Source organism: Argopecten irradians, chromosome 9 (genome assembly GCF_041381155.1).
Source record: "Argopecten irradians isolate NY chromosome 9, Ai_NY, whole genome shotgun sequence".
NCBI classification, from domain to species: domain Eukaryota; kingdom Metazoa; phylum Mollusca; class Bivalvia; order Pectinida; family Pectinidae; genus Argopecten; species Argopecten irradians.
This window is the reverse complement of record NC_091142.1, coordinates 30,525,887-30,546,607: the sequence shown is the minus strand read 5'-3', so window position 1 is coordinate 30,546,607 and position 20,721 is coordinate 30,525,887. Positions and strand designations below refer to the sequence as shown.

The 20,721-nt window shown below is 33.3% G+C and overlaps 2 protein-coding genes across 2 annotated transcripts; one reads left to right on the top strand and one right to left on the bottom strand.

The window, feature by feature from the left end:
• Positions 1-3,651: 3,651 nt before the first annotated feature.
• On the bottom strand, positions 3,652-7,007 carry LOC138332049 (macrophage migration inhibitory factor-like). The gene is made up of 3 exons (XM_069279988.1): positions 6,825-7,007; positions 5,156-5,325; positions 3,652-4,725 (listed from the first exon to the last, which is right to left on the bottom strand). The coding sequence occupies exons 1-3, from the start codon at positions 6,930-6,932 to the stop codon at positions 4,656-4,658; spliced, it is 348 nt and encodes a 115-aa protein (XP_069136089.1). The 5' UTR covers positions 6,933-7,007; the 3' UTR covers positions 3,652-4,655.
• Positions 7,008-7,237: 230 nt separating this feature from the next.
• LOC138332048 (transmembrane protein 134-like) lies at positions 7,238-14,791 on the top strand. The gene is made up of 7 exons (XM_069279987.1): positions 7,238-7,395; positions 7,994-8,058; positions 8,622-8,720; positions 9,003-9,079; positions 12,202-12,246; positions 12,732-12,785; positions 13,526-14,791. The coding sequence occupies exons 1-7, from the start codon at positions 7,273-7,275 to the stop codon at positions 13,603-13,605; spliced, it is 543 nt and encodes a 180-aa protein (XP_069136088.1). The 5' UTR covers positions 7,238-7,272; the 3' UTR covers positions 13,606-14,791.
• Positions 14,792-20,721: the final 5,930 nt, after the last annotated feature.

Below are 20,721 nucleotides of genomic sequence, written 5' to 3'. Positions count from 1 at the left end.
TATCGTTTAATAATCTTGTAAACAAGTCCACCATATCAGACCAATTCTTCCTCATCGCTTAACATCTTTTAACCAGCTCCACCATATCAGACTATTACTTCCACATTGTTTATCATCTTTTAAACATGTCCACCATATCAGACCAATCGTTTAATAATCTTTTCACCAGTCCAACATATCAGACCGATTCTTCCACATCGTTGATCATCTTTTAACCAGCTCCACCAAATCAGACCAATTCTTCCACATCGTTTATCATCTTTTAACCAGCTCCACCAAATCAGACCAATTCTTCCACATCGTTTAATAATCTTGTAAACATGTCCACCATATCAGACCAATCGTTTAATAATCTTTTCACCTGGCCAACATATCAGACCGATTCTTCCACATCGTTAATCATCTTTTAACCAACTCCACCAAATCAGACCAATTCTTTTCCATCGTTTAATCATCTTTTAACCAAGTCCACCATATCAGACCAATTCTTCAACATCGTTTAATAATCTTGTAAACAAGTCCACCAAATCAGACTAATTCTTCAACATCGTTTAATAATCTTTTAACCAAGTGCACCATATCAGACCAATTCTTCCACATTGTTTATCATCCTTTAACCAGCTCCACCATATCAGACCAATTCTTCTATATCGTTTATTACCTTTTAACCAATTCCATCATATCAGACCAATTCTTCTCCATCGTTTATAATCTTTCAAACAATTCCTACATCGTTTATCATCTTTTAACAAAAGTTCACAAAATTAAAAAATACTTAACCTTCATTTATCATCTTTTATCCAAGTCCACCATATCAGACCAATTCTTCCACATCGTTTAATAATCTTGTAAAAATGTCCACCATATCAGACCAATCATTTAATAATCTTTTAACTAGTCTACCAAATCAGACCAATTCTTCCACATCGTTTATCATCTTTTAACCAACCTCACCATATCAGACCAATTCTTCTCCATCGTTTAATAATCTTGTAAACAAGTCCACCATATCAGACCAATTCTTCCTCATCGCTTAACATCTTTTAACCAGCTCCACCATATCAGACCAATACTTCCCCATCGTTTTATAATCTTGTAAACATGTCCACCATATCAGACCAATCGTTTCATAATCTTTTCACCAGTCCAACATATCAGACCGATTCTTCCACATCGTTAATCATCTTTTAACCACCTCCACCAAATCAGACCAATTCTTCTCCATTGTTTAATTATCTTTTAACCAGTCCACCAAATCAGACCAATTCTTCTCCATCGTTTAATTATCTTTTAACCACCTCCACCAAATCAGACCAATTCTTCTCCATCGTTTAATTATCTTTTAACCAGTCCACCAAATCAGACCAATTCTTCTCCATCGTTTAATTATCTTTTAACCAGTCCACCAAATCAGACCAATTCTTCTCCATCGTTTAATTATCTTTTAACCAGTCCACCAAATCAGACCAATTCTTCTCCATCGTTTAATTATCTTTTAACCAGTCCACCAAATCAGACCAATTCTTCGACATCGTTTAATTATCTTTTAACCAGTCCACCAAATCAGACCAATTCTTCTCCATCGTTTAATTATCTTTTAACCAGTCCACCAAATCAGACCAATTCTTCGACATCGTTTAATTATCTTTTAACCAGTCCACCAAATCAGACCAATTCTTCTCCATCGTTTAATTATCTTTTAACCAGTCCACCAAATCAGACCAATTCTTCGACATCGTTTAATTATCTTTTACTGAGTACACCAAATCAGACCAATTCTTCCCACATCGTTTGATCATCCTGATAATAAGTCCATGCTATAGGTGACTCAATCCTGATTCACAATCGTTTAGTCTTACTCTCAATTGACTCCATTATCTGCTTTCTTCGTCCTGTCGTTTTATACTTTCTGGTCCCATTCTGTCACCATTCAGCCAGCAGCATGATTGTCCTTTGTTCTCCATCTCTAAGGAGTACCAAGTCCGTCTTTTCTCTATGCAATGACATTTTACCGCTTTTTTGTTATTAAATGCTACTTGATCTATACAGTACATCATGGTTATAATGAATTACTGGAACCAGCAAAATTCCATTAATTGACTGTAAGGTATATGTAGTGCATTTATTCAGCTTGCTTTTCACTCTATTCTATTTTTATGTCATTTTCTATTTGGAATGGGGGCTTATATTGGCCCCAAAATGCACTACAGAAACAAAAGTTTGATACAACTCTATATCTAAATGTTTACCATTTTACATAGTATACAGGGTGTTTCAGAAAACATGTACCAACTTAAATGTTTAATAAAACCCAAACCCAGAAAGGTCCAACTATAAATTGTAGACAATTCAGACACAAATATCCATACAATTTGATTGACATGTATATATAGGTGTAATTTAAAGACATACAGTTTATATGCCAAACATAAAACAAACTTCCCTCATTTCAAAAATTTCGGAAATAACGTAAATTGTATGAGTAACGTCATCTTGACATTAGTCAATAATTTGCCTAAATGTCGCCTTTATTTTGCATGTATTCATTGCAAAAGATTCAAACTGTAATATTGATGTAAAAACAAATTTGTTTTTGTTTAACATTTACATTAAGTAGGTACATTTATCTGCTCAATATTTACCCTATGATGCGGTTCCATCCTAAAGCTGTGTGATCGAATGTACCTTTATAAAACCAGTATATCATGGTTATAAGTGATGTCATTCATGATTTAATCATGTTTTATTATGAAATCTTGGCTATAAATAATTGTATTCCACCAAATGGTGAAATCATTTGCTCTCCATAATGTCTCAATTCGTGAAATTATGATTTTTCATTTAAAGTCGGGACATGTTTTCTGAAACACTCTGTGTTTAACACATGATTAAATTCAAACCCAAATTCAGTATTAGACTGCAGACACATTCGTTTTATTGAAAAGACTAGCTTCTGTGGTGGGTTTGCATCAAATCTTCAGACAATCAGATTGAATTATAGATTTTTATTATCACTCATCGAGGATCTGACAACATCCCACAAGGGGTCACATTCTTATAGAGGATCTGACAACATCCCACAAGGGGTCACATTCTATAGAGGATCTGATACAAGGGGTCACATTCTTATAGAGGATCTGACAACATCCCACAAGGGGTCACATTCTTATAGAGGATCTGACAACATCCACAAGGGGTCACATTCTTATAGAGGATCTGACAACATCCCACAAGGGGTCACATTCTTATAGAGGATCTGACAACATCCCACAAGGGGTCACATTCTTATAGAGGATCTGACAACATCCCACAAGGGGTCACATTCTTATAGAGGATCTGACAACATCCCACAAGGGGTCACATTCTTATAGAGGATCTGACAACATCCCACAAGGGGTCACATTCTTATACAGGATCTGACAACATCCCACAAGGGGTCACATTCTTATACAGGATCTGACAACATCCCACAAGGGGTCACATTCTTATAGAGGATCTGACAACATCCCATATGGAGTCACATTCTTATAGAGGATCTGACAACATCTCATATGAGGTCACATTCTTATAGCGGATCTGACAACATCCCATATGGGGGCACATTCTTTAGAGGATCTGACAACATCTCATAAGGGGTCACATTCTTATAGAGGATCTGACAACATCCCACAAGGGGTCACATTCTTATAGAGGATCTGACAACATCCCACAAGGGGTCACATTCTTATAAAGGATCTGACAACATCCCACAAGGGGTCACATTCTTATAGAGGATCTGTCAACATCCCACAAGGGGTCAGATTCTTATAAAGGATCTGACAACGTCCCACAAGGGGTCACACTCTTATACAGGATCTAACAACATCCCACCTTTATACTCCATGTACTTCAGATAAAATGCATTTTATCATCTTAGCTACATCAACTGAAAAGAATTCGTCCTACCTCACATAAACATTTACATGTAGCAATATTGTGCTCTTTGTGCCAGATAACTACATATGCAACTTTGTCCACTAAAATTCAATTACAAGATTCTGAAAGTAGCAATTTGACTGGAAAGTCACCAGAACTTGACCCCTAATGGGATGTGGTCTTTATCAAACAGAGTGATAATTAGGACATGTATTTTAATCAAATTTATCTTCAGAATAACAAGTACTGTATTCGACAATAAACATCTAGCACTTAATTCACTTTATAAATACAAATGTAGATCCCGGAATATTAAAATTAGAACGATATACTCTGAAATATTTATTCCTTACTTCTTCATTCAAAGTATGGATAGATTACCTGTAAACTTTTGTTTACACCTGTAGGGTACACACAAAGCAAAAAATTCACATGTTAAAGATAAATATTATTCTGATCTATCAGCGTTACTTCCCGTCATTTCATTCTGTACTCTGTACAGTACCGACAGATTGAAAGAAAGGGAAGTAACTCTGATAGATTAGAATGTCTGTCCATATCTACAACATTAGATAGCAAATATGGCACATCTAGGCACAGTTACAATAATTTGAAGTGTAATGTAGGTATACATTGTACTAACCATACCAGTGTTATTTGATACAAGCTTTACCATGTGTACTATACACATATATCAACACAGTCAAGATCAAACTTCACAGGAATATGGGAGATAACTCCTATACAGCAAATGTCTTCCCATCAATCCCAACCTCATTCCTCTCAAGGTTTGAGAAATTTACATAAAACCTGAAAATGAAAAAAAAACAAACTAATCAAACTTTACAATTCTTCACTGAATTTTTGAGTTTGACAACCTCATATCATCTATTACTTTATCATTACAGTCCTAGCTAACCTACATTGTATGGTTGATTATTCTATACAATAAGAAGTGCAGAATAGAGTAGGTTTTATATGTACATTGGTATATGTATATTGGTAATCATGCTTGCTTGTGAGACCAACAACAATTTGTATATCCATACATTATTTATCTTCCTAGTTCCTACTAGTTGAGAGCTATCAGAGGGCACTACATGTATTTATCTATTAAGGCCTGGTTGGGAGGGCACTATTGCCTCATAGTGTTCTCATGGGATATAGCATAGTAGCCATCTGTGTCGCCAATCAGAAGTCATTAATCTGTCATGTGATGTACTAAACGCATGTAAATTACCTGTCTCTTGGAATTGTTAATCTGTTAGCTATAAAGTCACCGATGGCTTGTGTATATTCATTGGTTTTTTCTGTTTTCAGTCCAATACTATAGAGTTCTACACTCCCACACGGATCAGTCGACCCTCCGTGTGTCATCAGCTGGTCTGGGTGAAAACGCACCGTCACAAACTGAAACACATAATTAACATGACATTCAATGAATATTTATTGCATTTTTAAAAAAAGTAATTGGTTTTATTAGGGGAAAATGTTGTGCTAAAAATTCAACTCATTCCAATTAAATTTACTGAAGTCCTTTGTTAACTTCAAGAACAAATATAGTTAAACATACATTGTAGCTTTGATTCATAAAACAATTTTATAAGTCGTCTCCTGATTGGTTATAATTTGCCTACAAGTCTAAGGGTATGTAGGTAGCTCAGTCGGTAGAACACTCAGCTATAGTGTTCGGAGGGTCCCAGGTTCGAATCCTGGTCTGGCCGCTACATTTGCTCCTCTTCTGTTACACGTGTATATAAAAAATGTACTTAGTTCATGATAGTGTTGTTTTGTATATGTGGAAATAATGTGAATCAAGAGATCGTTTTATTGAAAAGCCTAGCTTCTGTGGTGGGTTTGCATCAAATCTTCAGACAATCAGATTGAATTATAGATTTTTATTATCACTCATCGAGGATCTGACAACATCCCACAAGGGGTCACATTCTTATAGAGGATCTGACAACATCTCACAAGGGGTCACATTCTTATAGAGGATCTGACAACATCCCACAATGGGTCACATTCTTATAGAGGATCTGACAACATCCCACAAGGGGTCACATTCTTATAGAGGATCTGACAACATCCCACAAGGGTCACATTCTTATAGAGGATCTGACAACATCCCACAAGGGGTCACATTCTTATAGAGGATCTGACAACATCCCACAAGGGGTCACATTCTTATAGAGGATCTGACAACATCCTACAAGGGGTCACATTCTTATAGAGGATCTGACAAATCTGATAAATTTACTGAAGTCCTTTGTTAACTTCAAGAACAAATATAGTTAAACATACATTGTAGCTTTGATTCATAAAACAATTTTATAAGTCGTCTCCTGATGGTTATAATTTGCCTACAAGTCTAAGGGTATGTAGGTAGCTCAGTCGGTAGAACACTCAGCTATAGTGTTCGGAGGGTCCCAGGTTCGAATCCTGGTCTGGCCGCTACATTTGCTCCTCTTCTGTTACACGTGTATATAAAAAATGTACTTAGTTCATGATAGTGTTGTTTTGTTTATGTGGAAATAATGTGAATCAAGAGATGTAAACAATCAAAGTTTTCCAAATCATGACTACTGTTCCTTCACGACTCACATGCATATGGTTGTGTACAACATGAACGTTTTCGATTATACGGTTTGACTGGTTGGACCTAGTTGTTCGTTTATTAATTAAAGACGGACCTAATGATTTTACATTGTTTTCAGACGAACCTTTGCAAAACCCTCACAGGCCTGTATCAAAAACTGCAGGTCCGTCAGGATTTATACTTGAAATAATTACTTTAACCAACGGTCGAACCGGTTGTTCCGAATAAACGAAAACGGCCTAAGTGATCAGAGCCAAAGGTCCCGGGTTCGAGTCCCGGTCTGGCGCTACATTTTCCCCTCTCATTTAACCTTTTCTGGTTTCCCCAATATCTCTGAAACGAATTTAGATGTTTCCTTAAGAAACTGCTCTGTATCTTCAGGTTTCGAAACATTGGTATAGATAGCAAAGGTCGGCATGGTCGGCACGTTTCAAATCGAAAGTGGCAGTGGTGCGTTCGTTCGATACACGTCGGTAGTATACCTCTAGCTATATGGGATGGTAAACTCCAGAGGTGTACCGTAAAACCATCGCTTATACACTTGAGGAAAATATACAAAAAAACATTTTTGCAATTATTCCTCAATGTAATCTAAAAACTACAGAAAATATAGTTTCTATTCAACTTAATTTAAAGTGGTATTTTCAAACATAGGGCTCTCGAAGATGGAATGTAGATGAAATTATAGGTTTGGTCTTTTTAAGGGCTCAAGCGGTAACTTCCATTTGGAAAAGAAAAATGACATCAGTTTGTTGACAATGTCTACTGGGGCATTTTCAATAGATGACGCCTTTGATTCGGAAGACGACGATAAGATTCGACTTTATGGATCTACCAAGGAAACAGCTCCACTAAGGACAGGACCAAAGATCCGCCCTCCGGTTAGTTAACTGAATTTTCGGATTTTGTATCTCTAAATTTCTTTTCTGAAGTGATGTCGTTGTTAAAAACTATTGCACTTTATTTGCCTTGTACAATGTTTACGAATATCTCAACAGGCCAGTTTGCTTCGATAGCTGTTTAACGCCTTTGTAGATAAACCACAAATTTCCATCAGATATGATTTTATTGCTGTTTGTGATTGGAATAGTTAAACAATGTCCTTGTCAATAATCAATAGGTCATGATTCGTTCATTTCTCTATGGAACGGATTTACCTGTACTAGTTTAATGGATTTGACATTTTATATATTTTCACTTAATCGAGGTAGATAGCTTATTTCCTCTAAAAGGTCAATAAATATATAATAAGCTTATTTATGTGTAGAGGAACAGGGAATTGCCCGGAAAATACACATTCCTGCACAGTCGAATGCCCGGACCAGGAATCAAACCTGGGTCTCTGGCGTGGAAATCTACGCTTATACCGATTGAGCCAAAGAAGCATGCTAGACCATATTTAACACTATTTACAAACCACACTGAACCGCTCCTTTTACGTATGGAAGCTTTTGATAATATGTAATATTTTTTTTCTAGACTGATGAAGATGAACACTCTAAAAAGTCAACGGCATCAAAAGAATCTAAATCAAGAGGTGCTGGGTATGTGACCTAAAAATATCACTTGTTCTTAACTTCTATAACGAAAACATTGGAACAAACAACTACTGTTTTAACATGCATTTCTAAGGCTTGGTACATGTAATTTTACAATGCTTTCATGTGTAGAAGATAGGGAGTGCCCCAACCAGAAATCAGGTCTAGATCTCCAGTGTGAAAAATTACGCCAAAGAAGCTTACTCTGTAAGCTGAGTAACAGAGACCCTATTTAACACAATTTACAAACCTGCACCTTTTACACACAACAAATTTTCCTGAAAATGTTTACTTCAGACATTCAACAGGGGTCCATATGATTACGACAACCTAAAGCCCACCAGTAAGTTAAAACATAACAAGTCTCAAAGCTAGACCCTTGTGTGAAATATAAAAAATAAGTGATCCGGAGGCTAAAACTTTGAGCTATAACCATTAATTTCTACTTACTAGTTATATATATACTTATGATTTGTATTTCACTGTGTGAACAGTTTGTTCAATGTAGAATTATTTAATGCTGCTGGAATTAACACTAAATCATGACTGTAGAATTGATTTCTCCATAGGAATGCTAAGCTGAGTACGACGCGATCCACACATTCCCTGTCAAGCACCTGGTCAGATGACACACGGGTATCAACAAGGTCGTTCTCCGACGGCAGCAGGTAAGGTTTCTTATAGAGAGATTTTCAATAACAATTAGTTTTAATAGCGCTGAAATTAAAACATCCTGGAGATTTATTTTCATTGCATTGAGTATTAATATAGTGGCATCACTCTAAGATCAGAGACAACTTCCTTGTCTATTTTTAGATGGCGCATCACCCTAAAATCAGAAACAACTGTTAAATATTTTAGGTGATTCCTTGTCTAATTTTAGATGGTAGCGTCACCCTAAGATCAGAGACAACTGTTAAATATTTAGGCGATTCCTTGTCTATTTTTAGATGGTGGCGTCACCCTAAGATCAGAGACAACTGTAAGGTAGTAGCTGGCTCCATAGCCCTCACTGTGATTGGACTAGGTAAGTTAGCTATAAAGGTCAAAGTTCATCTATAGGTCACAAAGTCAAAGTCAAAATTCTAATCTACGCTAAGCTCCAATACAAGATCTAACACACCCCATTCATCCACCTATACTCCAACACATAATTTAACACACCCCATTTGGGTCACCTATGCTCCAACACAAGATCTAGCAACATCCCTTTCGGGTCACCTATGGTCCAATTCAAAATCTAACACACCCCATTTGGGTCACCTATGCTCCAACACAAGATCTAACAACACCCCATTCGGGTCACCTATGCTCCAATTCAAGATCTAACAACACCCCATTTGGGTCACCTATGCTCCAACACAAAATCTAACAACACCCCATTTGGGTCACCTATGCTCCAACACAAGATCTAACAACACCCCATTTGGGTCACCTATGCTCCAATACAAGATCTAACAACACCCCATTTGGGTCACCTATGCTCCAATACAAGATCTAACAAACCCCATTCAGGTCACCTGTGCTCCAATACAAGATCTAACAAACCCCATACAACACCCCATTTGGGTCACCTATGCTCCAATACAAGATCTAACAACACCCCATTTGGGTCACCTATGCTCCAATACAAGATCTAACAACACCCCATTTGAGTCACCTATGCTCCAATACAAGATCTAACAACACCTCATTTGGGTCACCTATGCTCCAATACAAGATCTAACAAACCCCATTCAGGTCACCTTGCTCCAATACAAGATCTAACAACACCCCATTCAGGGTCACCTATGCTCCAATACAAGATCTAACAACACCCCATTGGGTCACTATGCTCCAATACAAGATCTAACAACACCCCATTCGGGTCACCTATGCTCCAATACAAGATCTAACAACACCCCATTCAGGTCACCTATGCTCCAATACAAGATCTAACAACACCCCATTTGGGTCACCTATGCTCCAATACAAGATCTAACAACACCCCATTTGGGTCACCTATGCTCCAATACAAGATCTAACACACCCCATTCAGGTCACCTATGCTCCAATACAAGATCTAACACACCCCATTTGGGTCACCTATGCTCCAATACAAGATCTAACAACACCCCATTTGGGTCACCTATGCTCCAATTCAAGATCTAACATACCCCATTCAGGTCACCTATGCTCCAATACAAGATCAAGCAAGATCCCTTTCGGGTCACCTATGCTCCAACACAAAATCTAACAACACCCCATTTGGGTCATCTATGCTTCAATACAAGATCTAACAACACCCCATTTGGGTCACTTATTCTCCAACACAAGATCTAACACACCCCATTTGGGTCACATATGCTCCAACACAAGATCTAACACACCCCATTTGGGTCACCTATGCTCCAATACAAGATCTTACACACCCCATATATGCAGATATTGTTTGGGATAATTGTACTCTAGCTCAAAAAGATCTATTAGAATCAATACAACTAGAGGCTGCAAGATTAATAACAGGCCTACGTAAAGGCACATCTCATATTAAATTATACAAAGAATTAGGATGGGAAACATTAGAATACAGAAGATATAAACATAAAGTCATTTTAATGTACCGAATAATGAATAATGAAACACCAGATTATCTAAGAGATATTATTGAACCTTTTATACATGATGAGACACTCTATGGGTATTCCCTTCGCACAAACAGATTATTTGATCCTCCCTTATGTCGCACAGTAAGTTATTTTGAAAGTTTTTTTCCAACAATGCTAAATGAAATGAATAAGATAGCTGATGAAATCCATAATATTGAATCATCCACACAACTAAAGAAAATTCTAAATAAAAATAACCAAACTTCAACTGACATAACTGATGTGTTTAAATACTGCGGTAATCGGAATGTAAATATTATCCTATGCCAATTAAGAAATAGTGCAAGTAATTTAAATTATGACCGATTCATGGATCACCTTATAGAATCCCCAATGTGTGAATGTAATCAATCTTTTGAAACTGCATATCACTATTTCCTTGAATGTAATCTATATCAAAACCACCGTTTGACGCTGGAACAACATCTGAATCATCATCATCATAACCATGTGTGTATAAATGTCCTTGTACAGGGATGTACAGATTGTAATGATACTGAAAATAGAAATATATTAACTCACGTGTCTAATTATATAGCTCAAACAAAGAGATTTAAAGTTGATTTATTTGTGTAAATAAAACATTTATTATTCTGGTATATGTAGCCTTGTACATTTAGATTATAGTAATGGTAGGTCTCATAAAATTATACATTATTGTTTATATGTACATGTACCTATAATCCTTCTTCCCTGGAGATCCACCTTGATACAGCTAGCAACTAACAATATATTTGTACTATGGGCAGCCTAATGAGACTTATACAAACCCAATTTTTGAATTGTCTCTCTGTTAATATGTCAATATGATTATCATTCTTCTTCTTTTCTTGTGTTATTTTAAAATCATCAAATATTTAAGTAAGGTAACTCCTAAGAAACTAATTATGGGTAAACACTAGTAATTACAAATATAGTTGTAACTCCACAAATCAAATATATGTGTATTTTGTGAGATTGGTTCTTGATGCCCATCAGTGGATGGCTAATTGTGTTAAACACATGTGGACTTTATAGCCTGTATCTGTTGTGGCGAATAGGATCAATATCACAAAATATACATACTATCAAGTATATAGTTAGAATAATGTGATAATATTTGGTTATTATATAAAAAATGTTGGATTAACTGTTAATTTATAGAGTTACAATAAATATGATCAAAAATTATGTCATTCCTCATCTAGGAGTTACCTCCCCTTATTTTCATAAACCTCACCATGTATATATATATGTTTTATATAATTATATGTTTGAACCACCAATATCGGGAAAAGACTAAGATAGGCTACGCCTGATGTCTAATCCAATTGACACTAACATCTTTTTGTCAATAAAATATTTGGAAATTGAAATTACACACCCCATTTGGGTCACCTCAGTATGATCCCTAGAACATCTTGAGATGTACTGTTAGCCATTTATACTTCCGAGAGAATAAACCACACGGAATATTTGAAGGCAACATGTTATCGTAATATTGTTTCTTCTCACATTTCAGCACTGTTAGTCACTGGTGTTGCTATTACTATATCTGAACAGAGAGGTAAGAAAAATAATTCTATATTTACCCCAGTTGTTTAATAATTGTCTTATCAAATACAAAATAATAGTTCAATGTAATTATGATAATTGCTGAATGGAACAGTTTTCACAGATATGTCAATTGAATAAACTTTAAAATGTTTTAATTGTCTTGAAATGAATTTAAACTTTTTTTGTGATGTCTGGATTTATTTATCAAACTTTATAAGAGGTTACTCAAAGTCAAACCTGCTGAAACATACAACTGGACCGGGCATGCTTCAAAGCTCTCTATTTTAAGATATATGCACTGTTGACAAGTAAACAGATCATGAAATTAAAACTGAAGGCATCTAGTTTTTACCATTATCTTTAAAATGTGTTCCAATTTGGGGAGGTTCATGTTATGTGATAAAACACATAGAACATGAATAGTTAAGCTGTATAATGGATAACAAACATTTAATGTAAACCATTAGTAACTCATGTTTCCTTGATTTGTTTTAGGATGGCACAGCTTAGTTTTCTTCATCGGTGGATTTCTGTGTGTAATACCAGGGGGTTAGTATATTATTTGTATGCATAGCCACATGTAGATCATAATACAATATGAAAAAGCGAATAAAGACAAAATTATTTGCAGTTTAATTTTGGTATAATATTTCTAAGCATTACTACGCTGATAGTTTTTGAAGATATGGTTTTAAATGTAAGGATATTTTTATAGAAAATTATGTAACGATATTACAAAATTTATATCACCTAGTCCGAATCACTAAGGTGAGCTTATGCGATATCATTGCATCCAGCTTCCATCTTCGGTCAGGCTGGCAACAATTGGCGTCTGCTTCATAATTGCTAAAAAAACAAGCTGAAAATTGCTTGAAATATTCATGAGACCATGTGTTGTTATTTTCACGTCAATTTGAAATCCAAGATGGCTGCCATGGTGTATATATGGTAACCATGGAGATACATCTATTTCAGTGTGTTATGTGGTGTATATACAGTAACCATGGTGATATGTCCATTTCAGCATACCATGTGGTGTACATTTATGTATATACAATAACCATGGTGATATGTCACCTTCAGCATACAATGCGGTGTATATACAGTAATCATGGTAATAGTAATATGTCCATTTAAGCATACCATGTGGTGTATATATACAGTTACCATGGTAATATGTCCATTTCAGCATACCATGTGGTGTATATATACAGTAACCATGGTAATATGTCCATTTCAGCATACCATGTGATATATATACAGTAACCATGGTGATATGTCCATTTCAGCATACCATGTGGTGTATATTTACCTGGCTGTGACACAGAGGGCAGGATACAATCTGTACAACTTACCAGTATTCAAATGATCTTCTCTCTGGATATGTTCTCCAGACACCGGGGAAACAATCAAAACCACACTGATGTTGCCTTGCACCTATGGTTGTACTGGATGTGCTCTCACTGTGATGGATTTACCGCCTACATGGCTCCACTATTTACAGGTTTCCTCCCAAGTGTCAAGTCTAACAGTAAGTTGTACCTAACAGATTCAGCGTAATACCGATGTCTGTATTGAATTTGTCCACTCAGCAATTGTTAAAAACCATGATATTTATTTTGAATATTTAGGTATGTGTACTTTGAAACTTCAACATTGTGTAAGCACTAAAAGTATGTAGATCAAATCCCATTGTGCGTAGTATATGGTAAGATGAAATATTGATGTCCCTATGATTACAAGAGAATAGTGTTACTGTATTCTGTATATTTGTGGGTATCTGTAGTTATAGCAAGATTTCATCATTATTTTATTTACATCATCATTTTGTGAGTAGAGCTAATGTTTTCTCTAAGAATATGACATCTTGGACATGACATCACAGTCAATATGCAAGAACAAACAGCTTTGTAATAAGCAAATACAAGTTTCACTTGATAAATCAACTATAGCTTGAAAATAACACTATTTAAATTATTGCTTATTTTTTCCAATTTGATCACAAATTTAGACCTTAGAAAAGTGTCCTTAATAAAATGTGAATTAGGAAGACATGTTACATAAAGAAGAATTATTTCACCAGAAAATGAAATAGTTTTTGTGACTAATATTGGATATCTAAACAAAGAAATGGAGGGAAATATTTATGATATCAACATGAAGATTAAAAAAAATGCATTACAAATTGAGCAATATTTTATTTTAGAAAAGTTTAGTTAATCAATTTAAATATGATTAAGTCTGTGTTTAATGAAATGAAATTATTATTTTATACTTTTCCATAACATTGATTTCTAGTATAATTAAGAAAGTCTCATTTTCACATGTTTAAATACTCACCATTATAATGAGAGTGTAAGAGAGATTCACTACGAGCTGTGATAAGTGTGTCCTAACTGTACATACAAATCTCTCTGTTGTAACATATGAACCTGTTGTGTGTGTTTAATTGTGAAAGAAAGAGTGAAAAGTACAAGTGCAATATGGTGATTGATTATGATGCTGAGTTACCAGTAGACATATGAAAAAAAATTTTAATTAAGAGCTATGTTGGGTTTTTTGATGCTGTTCATAGTACGCTAAGCAAGCCTGAGCACATCAAAACAACAATAATAATCCGCGATGAAAATTAAATGCTGTTTTGTTACTTTCACACCCTAATTGAAGGTATAAAATAATAAAACACACACGTATAATAATTGTCACAACGATAATCGATGTGTTACAATTACGCAATCAGTGATGTTTTCCGATGTTTACTTAGAACTATTTCGTTTTGATCTTGGTTCAGATCTTGTGTATTCCCGAAAATCACACACAACGCCTTCTTAATTTATTCCTCCGCAGTAGATTTTCTTACTTTATCTATCTAGTTGAATGGTACAAAATTGATGCTATAAATGATGATTAATTATGTTTGTTTTAATGATTTATACAAAAAAAATAAGATTTAAATGTGTTTGCAAAAGTCTTTTGTTTGGTTGACGTTGCGAACTATATCTTTAAATTACTACGCTCTCTTCCATCAAGAGATGTGAAATATCGAGTTGCCTCACTTTAAATGTCATTGCTATTAGGCCTTTCATTGCAGGAATTAATTATTTATAGCTACCTTTTAATTATTTAACTAAGATCAATTCAAACAAATACATATATAAATTATACATGTGGTGTCAATTTCTAGTCAACATTAATTCCATTTGATGAAATTACTACGCTCTCTTCCGTCAAGAGATGTGAAAGCTCGAGTTGCCTCCCTTCAAACCTCTTCACTATAGTGCACTGCATAACACTTGCTGTTCTATTTGTTCAAGCCGTGTTTAAACAATGACACACAACATATTTGCAACAAAGTTCCATAACATGAAAGGATTGTTGTAAAAGGTAACCAAATTATGACTTTTTATTTGACAAAAGTATCTGGCCATGATTTGTAAGGCAAAAGTCGGCAAAGCAAAGTGATACACATGCAAGCAGTCATGTTAGTCTTTCTAACAAGGAAATCGCAATATTTCTGTTGTTATTAAATGGATATTAATTAACTCCTTTTCTTTTCTTTTAAAAAGACATTGATGAAATTGATAATTTCAGTAATTAGTATGTGTATATAGTATTACTTACATGTATTAAACGAAAATGGCACTCAGATTTTTACCAGATTTAATTGGTTTAATAAATCTACTTATATCAGAAATAAGAAATTTTAATATATAAAATAGATTTCAGTCATTTTCAGGAAAAATAAACCTATTTAACTTGTGGTGGTTGAATCAACTTTGTTTAACTCCAGAATTCAACATTTTACATTATATAAAATACAATGACTTATGTTCTACAACATGTTAACTAAATTTTAATATAAATGATAAGCCAATTCTTTTATTCCATTTTTTGAGTCCTTCAGTCACAGCATCTATGAGTGGCCTTGGCACTTTGATTTTGTAATATCGTGGAAGATACAACCCAGAGTAGAATTATTGACTCAAACGATCTGACCATTCATTTTAACAGTTGACTATTTCAAGTAATTAGTGCGAGGTAGAGCTTCAATGCAAGGACACAAATGAGTTTGTTTGAAGAATTTATGATATACTATTGACATTCCTACAGGGATTACATTATGTTTTAGCTATGAATCAGGAATTTGCTGAAATTGCAGTGATAAATATACATCCACATCCTTAATTTGTCAGGAAAGAACCGATAGACTTTCTGGATATGTGTTACTTTAGCAGTCAAGATCCAGTTTTGACAATATTAAATTAAAGAAACCAGATGAAAAGTCGACTACTAAATGGCTGTAGATTAATCACTAAAATTGTCACACTTTTCTGCTTTCAATAGTTCATGTTAATTACATTTGGATGCAGATGAAAAGCAATATTACACTTTCGACAAAAAAGAAATCTGCAATACATGCATGTGGAATACTTATGCTGTTATTGCTGCATAATTACTATGTTAATCCATAGGTTAAAGTTTCTGTTATGTTTGTCATTTCAAGTTGTATGATACTTTTACCACTAAGTGTCCTCTACATTCCAGGGGTTGCTCTCAGTAATATCTCAGGACTGTCTCGTAGCTAATGTACTTGAAAACATTAAAAAAAACAAAAACAATCTCATGCCTACTGAGATTTCTTTTGAAGATTACAAAAAAAACTGACCCCCACTTCAAAGACAACACACTGCACCGTTATTCAATCAACAAACCTCTGTGGTCCAACAATATTACTTCGTTATAAGCATAGTTTGTTATACACATATTACATACCTCTTTCTGGAACCTTGGTGGCTAATAAAAAATACTACATTTTAACCAAAAATGTTCGTTATAAACATGCTTTACTGTACATCACAAAAACCAAACTTACCTAATACTGTCGCACACTAATTGTCGCACACAGAGCCTCCAGTTTTACTGTGACATACTAGATTTACAAATATTATGGTAACCTTTAGGGTATTACTGATGCTTAAACACACATCGGATAACAAAGGTCAAATATTTTTGTTCCCGTAGGGGTTTGGCAAAAAAATACATTTTATGTACATGAGTGTAAAATTACGCGATTTACAGGTGTAGATATTTCGCTGATAACCTGAATCTTTTGCAACATAAATTTCATATCGACACAAAATCTTACTTTGGGTTTTTTTTGCTCTAAATATAGCCCTTTGCATAATTAATGTAAACTCAGTTTTCCGTCAGTTAATGGACCAATTATTATTAATATAATAAGTGTTGGTTAGGTGTTTATGCTTAGCCCCTGTGTGAATTGTTTGGTTTTGGAAGATAATAAATGTCTGTTAATGATGTGTATTATATGTATAAACAGATGTTTTATATACTGTATGTTATTGATATTGGATATCGTATTTATACAAACAAGTATTTTTGTGTTATTTGTTAATGTGTAAATATGAGTTTTTTATCGGGTCAGAAAATCCAGTTTGATGCCATACAAGAAAATCCAACTTACAAACTTATCATATCTAATAATCAAAAACATTTAATATCTGTATGTTATGGAGATAAGACAAAACAATTGGAGTGTAATTTGATGAGAATGTACTTGGATGTTTTTTGTGTTATATCTCCATAACATAAAATTATATATCTCCTCAAACTACTGAATTGACTGAGGGACTCTTTTTCACCCCATGAAATGATTACTCTTTTGTTTCAGCTAATCAGAATTTATGTAACATCACAAATGACAACGTCTATTTTTCTTTATGGTATGATAAATAAATTCCAATTTCTGATGAAGTTGCTATTACAGTAATACATGCAATACATGTAAAAGAAGATTTTTTGTTATGGATGGATAAAATATCTAATTAACCAAATACACTTATGCCAGTGAAATGCAAGGATTTAAAAGCGTCATCTACGCTCTTGGGAAAATGATTCTAATTAAATGATAAATCTAAATTGAAATTATAACACTTGTAGTAAAATGATAATAACTATATGATAAATCTAGATTAAGATTATAATACATGTAGTAAAATGATAATAACTATATAATAAATCTAAATTGAAATTACAACACATGAATTAAAATGATAAGAACTATATGATAAATCTAGATTAAGATTATAATACATGTAGTAAAATGATAAATAATGATAACTCTATGATAAATCTAAATTAAGATTATAATACATGTAGTAAAATGATAAATAATGATAACTATATGATAAATCTAAATTAAGATTATAATACATGTAGTAAAATGATAAATAATGATAACTATATGATAAATCTAAATTAAGATTATAATACATGTAGTAAATGATAAATAATGATAACTATATGATAAATCTAAATTAAGATTATAATACATGTAGTAAAATGATAAATAATGATAACTATATGTAAATCTAAATTAGATTATAATACATGTAGTAAAATGATAAATAATGATAACTATATGATAAACTAATTATTATAATAGTATAATGATAAATATAAACTATATGATAAATCTAAATTAAGATTATAATACATGTAGTAAAATGATAAATAATGATAACTATATGATAAATCTAAATTAAGATTATAATACATGTAGTAAAATGATAAATAATGATAACTATATGATAAATCTAAATTAAGATTATAATACATGTAGTAAAAATGATAAATAATATAACTATATGATAAATAACTATATAAAGATTATAATACATGTAGTAAAATGATAAATAATGATAACTATATGATAAATGTAAATTAAGATTATGTAAATGATTAAATAACTATATGATAAATGTAATTAAGATATAATACATGATAAATGATAAATAATGATAACTATATATGATAAATTTAAATTAAGATTATAATACATGTAGTAAAATGATAAATAATGATAACTATATGATAAATCTAAATTAAGATTATAATACATGTAGTAAAATGATATATAATGATAACTATATGATAAATGTAAATTAAGATTATAATACATGTAGTAAAATGATAAATAATGATAACTATATGATAAATGTAAATTAAGATTATAATACATGTAGTAAAATGATAAATAATGATAACTATATGATAAATCTAAATTAAGATTATAATACATGTAGTAAAATGATAAATAATGATAACTATATGATAAATCTAAATTAAGATTATAATACATGTAGTAAAATGATATAACTTAACTATAAATCTGAGATTAAAATACATGTAGTTAAAGGATAATAAGTTTACGATAGATCAAAATATGTTGTAGCTCAAAGTTTCTGTTTGTCTGATTACATTAAATAAACATCATGGAATAGAATTTGAAAGTTAGTATAAAAGTAAAAATAATTCCTCAAATGTACATGTTGTTAGAGCAAGGTTACAGTAACTAATATCTAGTGTTGTGAGCAGTGAATGTTTTCTGGTGTTGAAGTGTGCCAAAACGTTGTTTTATAATTTTCTGTGTATTCACAAACAATACACACTTTTGGTAGAACGAATTGTCAAAATGTCATTTGCATTCTTTGTACAATATAATTGAGATGTTGTTAATTAAGATTACATCTTGTCAGCATGCAGGTACAATTTTGTAACAATCCTTTTGTTTTTCGAATTGAATCTCCTGATGTTATGGGGAAAAAAACTACGATTGTAATATCAAATACGTACCATCTCTTTAAGATTTGCAATCTGTAGTAATTGGAACATCAGTATAGCTGTCTTCAATGAGAAACAATTATTCACTAGGCTGGTAAAGATAGAGACTGAAAATAATGTATATGTAAATGGTTATATGGTGTGTTATATGTGTGAGTATGATGCAATGTGATTAAATTACAAATCCTTATTATCAATACGTTGGATAAGAGGATCTGACAACATCCCATTAGGGGTCATGTCCAGGTGACCTTTGAAGATGGCCAATCAAATTGCTGCCTGCAGGTGAATTTCAAGGGAAGAAATTGTTTAAAAGAACTGTCAGATTTATTTTCGTCATAGTTATCTCACCCAAAGAGCACAACATAGCTAATTGTATATGTATGTTGGGGCGAAATGGCGTTGTCAATTGCTGTAGCAATGTGCGGAAAATGCATTTGATCTGAAGTGCACGTGGTATAGAGGTCATCCGAACATGACTATTATGGGATGTTGTCAGAACCTCTATTGTACGGAGTGGTTATTGGGATCGGTATTTCAATCAGATTGGCGTATGATAAAGTGTTCAGTCACTGCTACAATATTTACACTGTACGATACCTATTATGTATTGATCTGAAATGACATTACATCCTGTACGTGTTGTTCATATTGATAATTGATGTTGTAAGACAGTGTAGGTAACAACTAACAATGTAATAATAATATCCATAAACCATTACTATTGTTGTCACTATGTTGTAGGTGTGATAAGAAATATTTGAAAACTAATTTTTAAGAAAATCAAGGTTACGAAAGTGGGCTAGGGCTTGAAGAGTTAGGAGATGTAGAGTTGTTCACAATA